General features: G+C 41.0%; 1 protein-coding gene across 1 annotated transcript; it reads left to right on the top strand.

The window, feature by feature from the left end:
* The first annotated feature begins 536 nt into the window (after positions 1–536).
* On the top strand, positions 537–12,082 carry DLK1 (delta like non-canonical Notch ligand 1). Its single transcript, XM_040067387.2, has 5 exons — positions 537–667; positions 1,509–1,572; positions 2,054–2,184; positions 6,556–6,697; positions 10,940–12,082. Exons 1-5 carry the CDS (start codon positions 595–597, stop codon positions 11,679–11,681), a joined length of 1,152 nt encoding a protein of 383 aa, XP_039923321.1. The 5' UTR covers positions 537–594; the 3' UTR covers positions 11,682–12,082.
* The last annotated feature ends 431 nt before the right edge of the window (positions 12,083–12,513 follow it).

The raw sequence follows: 12,513 nt of genomic DNA, 5'->3' as shown, positions 1-12,513 counted from the left end.
TTTGGAGCGTTTTGAATTCTCGAGCCTCAGAAACAGAACTGTATTACACTTTCCCTGCCTTCGCTGAGTCTTTCCTGGAAGTGATGGAGCTCTGATGGGGATGACTGAGAATTCCGTAGATTTCGGGAGACAAGCCCCAAATTAGGTCTTTGCGGACAGCCAGACTAACTTCTAAGGAGACCAGAGGCGTGCTTAACACTCCCCCTCGCCCCACACCTCCCTTCTCCCGCGCCCCTACAGGATTCCTCGCTTCGCCCGCGGCAGGAGCCGAGCTGCTGCGGGTGCTGGAGCTGCTGGAGCCGCTGGAGCCGCTGGAGCGGCTGGAGCGGCTGGAGCCGCTGGAGCTGCTGGAGGTGCGCGGCTCCTCCGGCCGCCCCCGGGGAGCAGCGCGGCTCGGATCGGCGGCCTTGGCCGGGGCTGTCCGGCCCCGTGGGCAGCTCCCCGGCCGCGGGTGGAGGCGGGCAGCCCTCCCCGCCCTCCGTCCCTCCCTCCTCCCGCCCCGGCGGCCGATCCCGGCGGCGCTGCGGGCGGGGGGTGCCGCCTTCCCGGCCCCGCGTCCGCCGAGCCCCGGAGCGGAGCGGCCCCGGCCCGGCCATGGGGCTGAGCGCCGCCGGCATCCTCGGCTGCTGCTGCTGCCTGCTGCCCCTCGTGCTGCCCGCAGCCCCAGGTAAGGCCGGGGCAGGGCGGATCGCCGCCGCGGGAGGTGTCGCGGGAGGGGAGGCGACTTGGGAAAGTTTGGGGAGTTCGCCGGGGCCGCCGGGCAGCGGCGATGACGGGAGCCGTCCCGGAGTGCCTCGATGGCAAGGGCATCCCCAGTCCTCGCTCCGGCCAGGGATGCCGGTGTCGTCGGGAAGCTTTTCCTTGGCGGCGCACGGAGTGCGTTTCTGCTGCCACTGGCGTCGGGTGTCAGCGACTAACGCTGATCCTCCAGAGCATTGCTCGGTGCAAGTGCTTAAGCAAATAAAAACTGCGGCTGAGGTCTCGTCTCCTTAACTTACGTTTATCTATGCATGATTTAATGAAAGTGATTATTTTTCATCCGATAAAGGGTTGAAATGAATTCAGCACTCTTATTCTAAGTAGTTTTAAATGGGGTTTTTTGATTGTTTGTTTCTTTCTGACTAAAAGTACTTTTGTGCTTCAAGTAGTTCTGAAACAATGCATTTGGAGTGGCAGGTCATAAAACGACATCCATGAATATGCTCTGACATTACCCCTTAAAATGGTGTATAGGGATATTACATACACTTTTCGTGTGCTAAAATAACTTTGCATTCTTCTGTGATTAATTCTGCGTGTCATTTCAGTTACACTATAGGATCATTCTATAACATGTTCCAGATTAGGCTAATTCAAAATTTTATGATGCAAAAATGTGCTTGAAGGAAAAAGAAATGGAACATTTTGTAGTCTGCATACTTTCAAAACATCAGTGATGTGTATAGGACATGATGTGGGGTTTTTTGTGCTGATTTTTCTGGTTTAATGTTATAAATCACTTCTTCCAGGCGTGAACTGTAAAGCTGGCTGCCATCCAGAGAATGGATTCTGTGAATTTCCTAGTGAATGCAGGTAAAAAGATCTGTCAGACAGGGGTATTATCTCAAGTGGTCAGCTTCAATAATTTGTAATCCTAGTAAGAAATATAGAAACTGAAATGGTTTGGTCTCTGAAAATATGGAAATATGGATCTATAATGAAACAGCACTCTATCAGGATACAGTAGCTGGAATCATAGAGCATGGATGTTTAGATACCTGTTTAGTTTACTTTTTCCTGTATGAAGTGTTTACATTGATAAGTTGGTGGGGTGTTTTTGTTGGTTTTGTTGTTGGTGGTGGTGGTTTTTTCTTTTTCTTTTCTTGCTGAATGAAATGGTTTTTTTCACATAAACCGCTTCTAGTATCCCAGAAGCACTGATGGTATGCTTTTGTTCAAGTAGTAGGATTTGATATGCAAAAGTTTATTTATTGTGCCTCAAAAAGGGGGCATCCTTTTAATTATGTGTATTAAAAATAAACTGTGTTTCTGTCTTGTCTTTTATCTCTTTCAGGTGTCAACCTGGATGGCAGGGTGCACTTTGTAATCAGTGTGTTCCTTTTCCTGGGTGCTTGCACGGCAGCTGTGCCAAGCCCTGGCAGTGCATCTGTGAGGAGGGTTGGGTTGGCAGCCTCTGTGACATAGGTTTGCACATCTTTTCTCTCCTTGAGCAAGTGAGGGGAAGCAGCCCCATCTGGTGTTCGAGACACGCAAAGTCCTCCCGGAGAACTAATTTTAAAATACTGAATGTTAGCTCCAGATAATGAGGAGATTCTGGGCAGCAGCACATAAACCTCAAAATTCCGTAATAATTTAGGCAGAAGCAATGCAGTAACTGTTGTAATTGGGCATATGTGTGAGAAAAGTGTAAATTCATTCTATTTTAAACATTAATTATCAGGGACAAGGCCAACAAACAACTGTTCTCTTCTTGTCATGTGAGCCCTTCTAATCAAAATACAAGTTGTATATTTTAAATACGTTAAATATTTATGTAGCACATTATATATATATATGCTATTTTCTTAGTACTTCTTGAAAGGAAAACATTGTGCTTATTTTTTCCTTTACTTAACCCGGTGAAGATTCAGTGAAGTAACATTACTATAACTGAGTAGAAGGTCTTCCTGAACAGGCTGCCACTTCCTCCTCAGGTCTGAGGGGTAAGCACAGCTCCGTGTGCATTCTCTCAACCTTTGCTAGTCAGAATCAGCCAGCTTAGTATGAGCAAGCTGAAGAATTGGTCTTTGTTGAGATGGTTTATTTTGGCTGACACAGGCAAATAGTCCGTCAGAGAGATCTGGGGGGATGGAAACCACATGAACATCCAGGAGCATGTGCTATTCTGCCCACATAGCTGCAGCTGTGAGAGGACAAGTGTCCAGGGCCTCATTTTCTCTTCATGCCTTTCAGGCTTTTGTTAGTATATGGCTTATAATTTATAGAGCATGCCTGAGCTCTCCAATGCATAGCCAAAGTGGTGGTTGACAGCAGTTTGAACTGCATAAGATTTTCAAGATGACTAAAAGAATCAGAAGGTTTTAGGTAGGTCACATCCTTGCAGTGAAGTGGAATTTAGTGCAAGGTTCTCAGGTACTCATTTCCTCACTTACTCGTCAGGTTTTGCAGCCAGTGCTCACTGACTGCACACATGAGCAGGGAGAGGCTTCTTAAAGTCAGCCCTGGTATGTTTGCAGGAGTTGTGGTAGCACTGGTGTGGTGCAGGTGTGACTCTGACCTCTCCAGATCACATATGTGTTTGTACCTGAGACAGTTATCTGGATTCTCATTAGAGTTAATGAGGAGGAATGAGTCCTTCTCCGATCTACAATCAGAGTTTTCTAAAGCTACACAGAGCAATCCCCCCTCTGCCATCTCAGGAGGCTCAGTTCTGTTGCTTATCTGTGAGCACAAAGTTCCACATTTTAAAGGCAGCATCTTCACAGCTACTTCTAACAGCTTTAATTGCATAGCTGAATTTCTTACTATTAATATATCTTTGCAATTCTGAGTCTTGCAATGTTTCCCCTCTTGCAATTGCTACTTAGGATGCAAAAGAATGCGTTAAGAATCGAACGCACATCTTTATGAAAAAACATTAATTTAACACATACTCATTAAGATAGTCCTATAATACCAAAAAGGGTATCCTTTGCTTAAGTGCAGAAGCTATTGTTTCTCTCAACACTCACAATCATCTGAGTCTTTGCTGATTTGAATTTAGATGCCCGTGAAGAGCTGCCGAGAATTTTCAGCCAAAAGGACAGCTATTTTTTCATCTGCAGCAATGTTATGTTGGTAGTCTTTCAGTGGTTTTACCTACTCTAAATGTATTATTTGCCATAAGGAATCAAGAGAAGGGTGCTCCTCCTCCTCATCTTACTACTGGAAAGTTGATAGAAATTGTTATCCTGCCCCAATAAAGCACTGAAACCTCAAATGGGTTATTGCTCAGCCCCTGATCTCATCATCCTCTGCCAACAGTTGGTGTGAGTTTCCTACCTGTATAAAGTCATTACAGGTAGCTACAGTTAATTTCCATGTATCATTAAATGAAACTTGATCAGGTTAGGAGACAGGAAGGAAAAATCTAGAATGGAAGATTGTGGGAATGTCTGAAGTGCATTGGCCACTACAAACAACTGAACTATTTCTAAAATAGAGATACAGTCTTAGCGGTCTATTCGCTTGCTAAACATGGGAGTAAAAAAGATGATTTGGGTTGGTGATGATATCTCTTCTGTTTTGTAGAAAAGTTAGTGTATGACTTCCTTGGCTTTGATCATGGAAGTTCCCCTCTGGAGTTTTAGATCACCAGCTGGTTTGCTAATGTCTCTGATTGTGTAGCCGTTTTTAATATGGGCAGCCTGGTTCTCAGTTCAGGTCAAGAATGATGTTCCTAGTAATTTAGAGACATGCAGGTTATGGGTTGGGCTTGATCCACTGTAAACATGTAGGGCAGAATCAGTGGTAGCTTTTGAGACTATTATTGCAATCGCTTGGATAGACAAGGCACTTGAAGAAAGACATCTGTGAGTTGGTCTAGGTGTTGACACTTCTGGTTTAACTATTTGGAGTAGAGCCTGTCCAGCCGAATGCCATGATTCATCATGATCTTCTCATCTTGCAGAAACACCGCCTTGAAATCCGGTGTGTGAGCCCCTGGAAACGGACTGCACAGCACAGAGCTTCCCTCTGCAGCTGATATACACTGCACAGTGCAGGAACCACATCAAACACTGACCATAACAAAGGGAAAATCAATTTAGTCAATTTGTTTCCAAGAAAAAAATGACAGCCCAGTCAGAGTATTTGATCCACTTTGCTAAATCAGCTTGTCACCCCTGGCTGTGCCTGCGCAGTCGTGTTAGTGGGTCCATGACCTCCTGCCGGAATCCTGGCCTCAATCTGGCTAAAAAGCCAACAGAGAGTGTGAGCTGGGAGTAAATTGTTCTACTTGTCACTGTACTGCTTTGCCAAGGCCACATGTTGGTAAATTCATCAGAGAGTGGAGTCTCTAAGGCCTGTGCTATGAATGAATGCATGAGACAGGGGCTAAAAATTGTCCTGTGACAAAATACTCCTGAGCATATCATCTTCCCCATAAAAAACACTCAGTGATTACTTCATGTACTGCAGCATGACAACTTAGTTTGATGCAACTATTAGTTATGGGTAACGTGATTGAGGCCGCTCATAATATATGTATAAAAGTAACATCCTGGTTTTTGCATTTTCATCTCAGTTACCACTTGTTGGCTGTCCTTTTGAGAGGTAAAATAATATAGAGAAAACTATAATATTATGTATTGTTTTAAAAGAACACCCTTTAAAGTCGTGTTTTAAAATTAAATACCTAAGTTAAATTATTGACAGTAATGTAAATATATACATGCCTATTCATATATATATATATATATATATTTTTTTTTTTTTTTTTTTTTTTTTTTTTTTCCCAGAGAGTTTCAAGTAAAAGTACACACTTTATTAGCTGCCTTTAGAGTCTGTGAAAATAGCTGGCGAACAACACTGCTCCAAGAGCATTCAAGATTGTTTAGGTCCTTATGAAAAGTGGAGTTACACTCAAAGTGCATGCTAAGTTGTTGTCTTGCAACAACAACAGGCTAGTGCATTAGGAAATAGAACCTTTTATCCAGGGAAGATTGTATTTGAAAGCTAAGGCTGTTGTTTTCTGTGCTTAAAATTTTGCAGTACCTCATTATATCATCTAAATTTCATGTTATGCCGTGGGAAGTAAAATATAAATGCCCTTAAATCCCTTTTCATATTCTTAGAAAGTGTGTATATGTGTGTGAGGTATCAGATACCTTCCAGTCAGCACTTCTCTGCAGCTGCTGCAGTACCTTGCTAAAATGTGCACTTGCTTGTTTATTTAGTTTTAATTATTTTAAATAATCAGTAATCATTTGGGTGGGAAGTGGCTCCAGCAGGGCAATGGCAAGGAAAATGAGATGTGTGACTTTGGGTCCAGACATCATACAGCTCTGTGTTCTGGTACAGTTATGTAAGGGTTAAATGTAGCCCAGCCAAAAGATGAAATTTTAACAGATTTTTTTGTAAATTGCTGACCCCTGTTTTAATGAAACATTTGTTCATAAACACATAATGATATGGGCAGGGAGCAGGGAGAACTCCCGTTTCCTGATTGCTTTATCAGAATTCTGCTCATGGAGAAGCCAAGACTGTGGAAGTATAGCTAGACTATGTAGAAGTTCTTGTACCATACTAATATTTTATTTCTAATACTACTTATTTATAGAATGGAGCAATTCAAACACATTTTGCAAGCAGGAGCTAGAAAGAGAGAAATAAACTGAAATTGCTTGCAGTAGTTGAACAACCTGAACTCCATTTTAATAAAGGGGGGAATAGATAAGAATTTGTAAAATGCAGGATGAAGTACTGTTAAAGCTATATTTTATTTGAAGTATTGTATACCATTTAATAAGTCTTTCTCATTACATTAATAAAGACCTGTTTGGTGTTTTTAAACAGATATTCACCCATGTTCAGCAAAGCCCTGCACCAATAATTCAACATGTATAGAGACTGGTGATGGAGGATATATTTGTCTGTGTGCCCAGGGATTTACAGGAAGAAACTGCCATCTCAAGAAAGGACCCTGCATTATTAATGGGTAAATATTGATTTCTGACATGCATTTAAAATCTACGCTTCTATTATTCAGAATTCTTTGCTAAGTGGAAGCATCTCTGTTAAAATACACGATGCTTCTGATAGTTGTTATTATTATCAAAATTTACAAATCTGATCTACTAGTACTGTAAAGACTTAACAGATTATCAGGGTGGCTTTCTGTGCACAATTTGAGTACTAAAAGTGCTAATTTGCACATTTTATTGTGGTGAATTTATGCCTTCTCATGATTTTTGCAAACAGACCTGAAGCGATTCCTATCCTGTGTTCTCACCTCTAGTGAGGGATAATTTATACACAGCCTAATGAGAACAGCAGTTAGCACACAACCTGTCTCTGTGAAAACACCTACCTCACCAGTCTGTCCTTTTTCCTTAACCAACATATAATAATATGCCCATAGTTAACTGAAGGAGACAATCTCACTTCCATCAGAACAGAGAGACCATTGCACTCTGTACTTGAAAAGAAATGGGACATTAAGAACAGCAGCGCCAGCAGGTTGAAGGAGGTGATCCTTCCCCTCTGCTCACTCTTGGTGAGACACATTGGGAGCGCTGGGTCCCGTTCTGGGCTGCTCAATATAAAAAGGACATGGCCATACGGGGGTAAGTCCAGTGAAGGGCCATGGATATGATTAAAGAAAGGGAACATCTCTCCTATAAAGAGATACTGAGAGCTGGGTCATTTAGCCTGGAGAAGAGCAGGCTCAGAGGAACTTGTCCATGTGTATGAGTACCTGATGGGGGAAGCAAAGACAACAGAGCCAGACTTTCTCATAGAGGTGCCCAGTGAAAGGTCAAGAGGCAATGGGCACAGGCTAAAGAACTTCAGTAAAGTCACTGATAGAACTGCTTGAAAAAAGGAACACCTTTCAGTGTTAGATAAAAATGTAAATTGGAGTTTCTGTTCAAATCTAGAAGCATCTGCTGTCTTCTAGCTCATGAAAATTCTGATTCCATATCCCACATACAGAATGCCTTTATGGTGGATGCAAACTTGGTAAAACTATCACCCAAAAATCACAGTTTTCTTTTAGGAGATTACCTTCTTGCTCTCTAGCTCTATATGGATACCCCCTGGTTCTCTTTTTGCTCAGCGATAGATAATTATGAGTATTTAGGTCTACCTTATGACTGAATCTTCCTGAAGACTTGTGCACTCTGGTTTCAGGAACATTAACACCTCTCACTCTCTCTGGCAAGAACTGCCATTCTTTCACCACTTCATGTCAGCAGAATTTTTTCATCATCACCTTTTCTTGGGGGATACTCTCACAGTTTTGTCTGGGTTTACTTTCAGCCTCTAAGATAGCTACTCTGATTTACCTATTTGTCTTCATTGACAATGAGAAAATTTAAGTTCCTTGAAAGAGCCGTGACTCACATCCAAGCTACTTGCCTAATATGGGGGATGTGAATAGGTTTTTCTGCTTTTCATCTGTAGACCAAATTTTTCATTAATTCAGTGTGGATGTGTATACTAACTATCCTAAAAAACATGTGATTTCCAAAAATACAACATCAGAAAAAAACCCACCACAGATTAGTTCATGTACTTCCTTAAACACCTTAAGGTTTTAAATTGCTGAAACTACTTTTTTTTTGTGTTTTTGGACCAAATGCTGGTGAACTAGCCCGGAAATCATGAACAATTTTTCTTAAGAATGCAACATATTTGAAACCGTGATTCTTTTTCTCTAGAAAGCTGTCTTTTTCAGGAAAATTAGCAGCGGGCTCTGCAAGTCTGCATTTAGTTCAAAAAGACAACTGTTGTCAGCATAAGCACTCCATGTCTGCTAATAATTCACAGTCCACCAGAGAGTGCATCCCACGCCATAGAAGGAGACCTCTTCAGATGGTGTCATTTCCTTCACATCTCACTTCCTCTCAATTCCCCTCTACCTCAGCGGTAATGTTAAAAATGTTGATATTACCGAGCATTACTGCTGGTTTCCTAGTTAATATTCACAGATGGAACCAGGACAATTCACAAATCAAAGTGTTTATTCTCATCTGTTTACATATATCTGCATTAGTGACTTCCATGTGATGTTTTGAGGTTTTTGCTTTGAAGCTGAGCAGTGAGTGGTGCTTTCTAAAAGAAGCCAGACTACCTGGGAAGCAAAGAAGAATGGTGTGGAATGCTTTCCACAACTGAGCCTTCATGTACTACACCTTGCTGTGTTAAATGACAAAAACGCAAAGTAGCAGAATTTATTCAAAGACATTAATATTAAAGCTTTACTTATTTAAACATATTTAAGTTAAACAAATGCAACTCTGCTAGTAATAAATAAAGAAAATTTTCAAAAATCTGCATTTTCCCCTTTAGCTGATTTTTATTTCAATATTTTACATTTCTGAAAATTTCAGAAAAATGTTTACACTTATGTTCTTCAGCAATTTCTTCCCATTTCTCTGGAAAGTACTGAGATTCAAGCCAGCCATGAAGGTTCAAAGTTCTACAAATTTTCATCTCCAAACCAGCCTGTCCAATTTTCCATGGGACCCGTAAAGCTAAGGGAGGGTGCTAGATTCTCCAAGACAGCAATAACCACACAATACATATACAAACTCATGGTATAACTGCAATTTCCACATTTTGCTTAAAAAGGCATAGTGGCTGGTTAATATGTTGAAATTCCTTACCTTGAGTTATTACTAACAAAGTAACTAACAAAGCCCAGTTTTGCTTTCCTAATACTGCTCCCAGACTTCCACTATGTTCCTTTAGTGCTTTTTTACCCAGCCAACATCTAAAGTGAAGAACAGTACTAGAGGACAGAGCAGTTGATGTAGTAGCTGCAGAAAACAGACAGATGATTCCTCTTCCACAATGTCCAGTCTCTCCTGATGGGTAGCTGCCAAGCCTTTGAGTCCCCAGTAAAGCCAGAGTTGCTTGGAGCAATCTCTACCAAAGATAGTCCCAGAGCCATGGTGACCAGCTGAGCCTTGTTCTGACCAGTGATCAGGGGCCATTTGTAGTCAGGAGCTTATATCTCTTTCACAATCATCTCAGTCAGACACCAACAGATCTTTTAAATCCCTGTATCCCACCATGGAATTCCATAACAGCCTGTTGCTACTGAGTTCTCTGTATGTGAAATGTCTGCATCCGAAGCTGTGATGTTCATTACCCCTGGGACATTGCCCTGGAAGTGGGGGGCTTTAAATAACAGCTTTGACTTATCAACTATCAGCTAGTACTCTGCTATATGTCTTCAGAAAAGTTTTGCTGTCAAAGAGGCTTGTCCTAAACTTTGCCAAATATTTTTCATTTTTTACAAAGTGAGTTTTGGATTAACTGCCATGAAAGTTGGGTTTGAGGTTTATTCGTAAACCTGGGACCCAGGGACCCTTGTCAGCCAGCAGGAACAGCCAAAGGACCAAGTGCACTTTTCATAGATCCCCTGAATTGACTCATTTTTTCCAGTCAGTGGGTGGCCACATCTTTTTGGCATTACACTCAGGTACCGTAGCATTGTAAAGATAGAAAAGATCTCCCAATTAATTTATGTCCCCTGAAACATAGTAACAGGCTACTAGTTGGGAAGTACTAAAGAGTTTGTAGAAATACTTGGTTTCCTATGGTCCTGCTCTCACATTACAGCTGCCTTTCCACAGGCTAAAATTCCCTCATTGATATTTTTTATTATAATTTTATCTATCAAAAATTTTGGCTGAATGGCAGTTTCTAGGAAAGCATCTGTTTGCTTCTAATTTTTTTGTGTCACGGAACACAGACAGGCAGAATAAAAGCAATCAGCTTTACACCTAGCTGCTCTGGCACTGTTTTGCTCTGCCAATACAATACATAGATTATTTTAGGAATAATCAGGTAGAAAGGAAGCAGCTCATGTCTTTGTTCTGTCTTGTTTGAGTAGTTGCTCAGCTAAATAGCTCCACATGTATAAAAATAGTGAGAAGCTTAATTTGAACAAATGTTTGAAATAATGTAAAATCCTTTTACAGCTCTTTGTGCTGAATTTATATATTGGTGTACTAATCCTGCCTGAAGGGTCAGCAGAAGATATTATAATCTGTATTGACAAAGCTGGTGAACAAACTCATTCTTTATTCAGCTTCACTGACTTTAGTGGATTTGCATTTGGAATTTGCTCTTCTAAAGAAAACCAGCTCTTTTTTTATTATATGAAATATTTCCTAATAGTTTCTTCCTTTGGACTTCAATTCTGTGTCTGTGTTTTTATCTGTCCCAGTTCTCCCTGCCAGAATGGAGGAACATGCATTGATGACAATGGTTTTGCACCCCACGCTTCCTGTCTCTGCCCTTCTGGTTTTGCTGGCAACTTCTGTGAAATAGATAGAGACGACTGTGAATCCAACCCGTGTGAGAATGGAGGGACATGTGCAGATGTTGGTGTGGGTTTCAGCTGCTCTTGTCCCCATGGCTATACAGGGAAGCTCTGCAGCAGCCATGTCACATTCTGTGCAAGTGGCCCATGTGAGAATGGAGGGACTTGCAGTGAGCAGCCCCAGGGAGGGTTCGAGTGCATCTGTAAACCAGAATTTGTTGGCATGACCTGCAAACATCCCAGCAAAAACACAAGTCTCTCTGGAATGAATACGGAGACAAAGCGTACACAGAACTACAAGCCACTCTCAAAAGCTCACCACAGACCTGTGCATCAACAACAAGAAATCCTGAAAATAACAGTGAAAGAAACAATTCAAAATGCAGATCCCTTACTCAGTAGAAGCCAGGTGATATGTTTTGTTGTGCTGGGCTTGCTTACGTGTCTTGTTGTCTTGGGTACAACTGGGATTGTTTTTTTCTCAAAATGTGAAATGTGGCTTGCTAATGCCAAATACAGTCATCTCCTGCGCAAGAAAAAGAACTTTTTTCTGAAGTCTAACAATGGGGAAAACCTCTCAGTTAATATTATCTTCCCAGAGAAGATCAAATTGACTAATTACACTAAGAACTACACTGCCATCTAGGCTCTTGAAAGCCAATCAGCGTCTTGCAACTTTTCACAGCAATATGTAAAATTTATTGCCTGTGTTTGGCCTCAGTATTTGTGGGTGTATTTGCTGTAAATTGTGCTGAGTGATAATGAAGAAATGTAATGCATCTGTCTTGCTAAGGATTTTTTCATTCCCCAAAATAAAAGGTAAAAAAAAAAAAAAAGGAAAAAAAAAAAAAAGGATTAAAAAGCAAGGAATGTTATTTTGATTTCTCTTTAAGGCAGCTATTTTTTGTAAAATAAAAAATAACTTATCACTGGAACTGTATTGCAGCATTCTCATCTGGTGCATAGTTCATTTGGAAAGTACAGTACTTGCAAATTACTCAGTAATTTTTTTTTTTTTTTTTTTTTTTTAATAAACAGCAGTTAAGGGCTATACTGGTTTATTTATTCATTTCCAAACCTTATCCTACAGCAAAGTCTGCAACAAGTGTCCATGCTGAACTCAATTGCTATAAAGGCTTTAGAGACTGCAACCAGCAGGAGCAAATTCACACTATCTCACCTATTCAGTCAGTGTTGCTATTTTTACATGCTTATAAGAGAGATTCTATAGAATCTTAGAGGTCTTTGGGATATTAATTTCAGGTTAAAGGTCTCTTGCTTGAAATGCTGCATCTATAGATTGTTCTATTTATCTATTTTAAAATGTTAAAAAGGTGTTCAATGTCTTTCTTTTTAGAGACCTAGTAGAGATTTAAAGGATCAGATTCTGACTTTTCTATAAATACTCTTAAAAGTTCTCTGCTGAGAGAAGTATCCTTCATGATTGTGTCATGGGGAGAAAGGAAAATATGTCACGT

The sequence above is a fragment of the Hirundo rustica genome, chromosome 6 (assembly GCF_015227805.2).
Source record: "Hirundo rustica isolate bHirRus1 chromosome 6, bHirRus1.pri.v3, whole genome shotgun sequence".
NCBI lineage: Eukaryota > Metazoa > Chordata > Aves > Passeriformes > Hirundinidae > Hirundo > Hirundo rustica.
The sequence above is the reverse complement of the archived record's forward strand: the minus strand, read 5'-3'. Positions and strand labels throughout refer to the sequence as shown.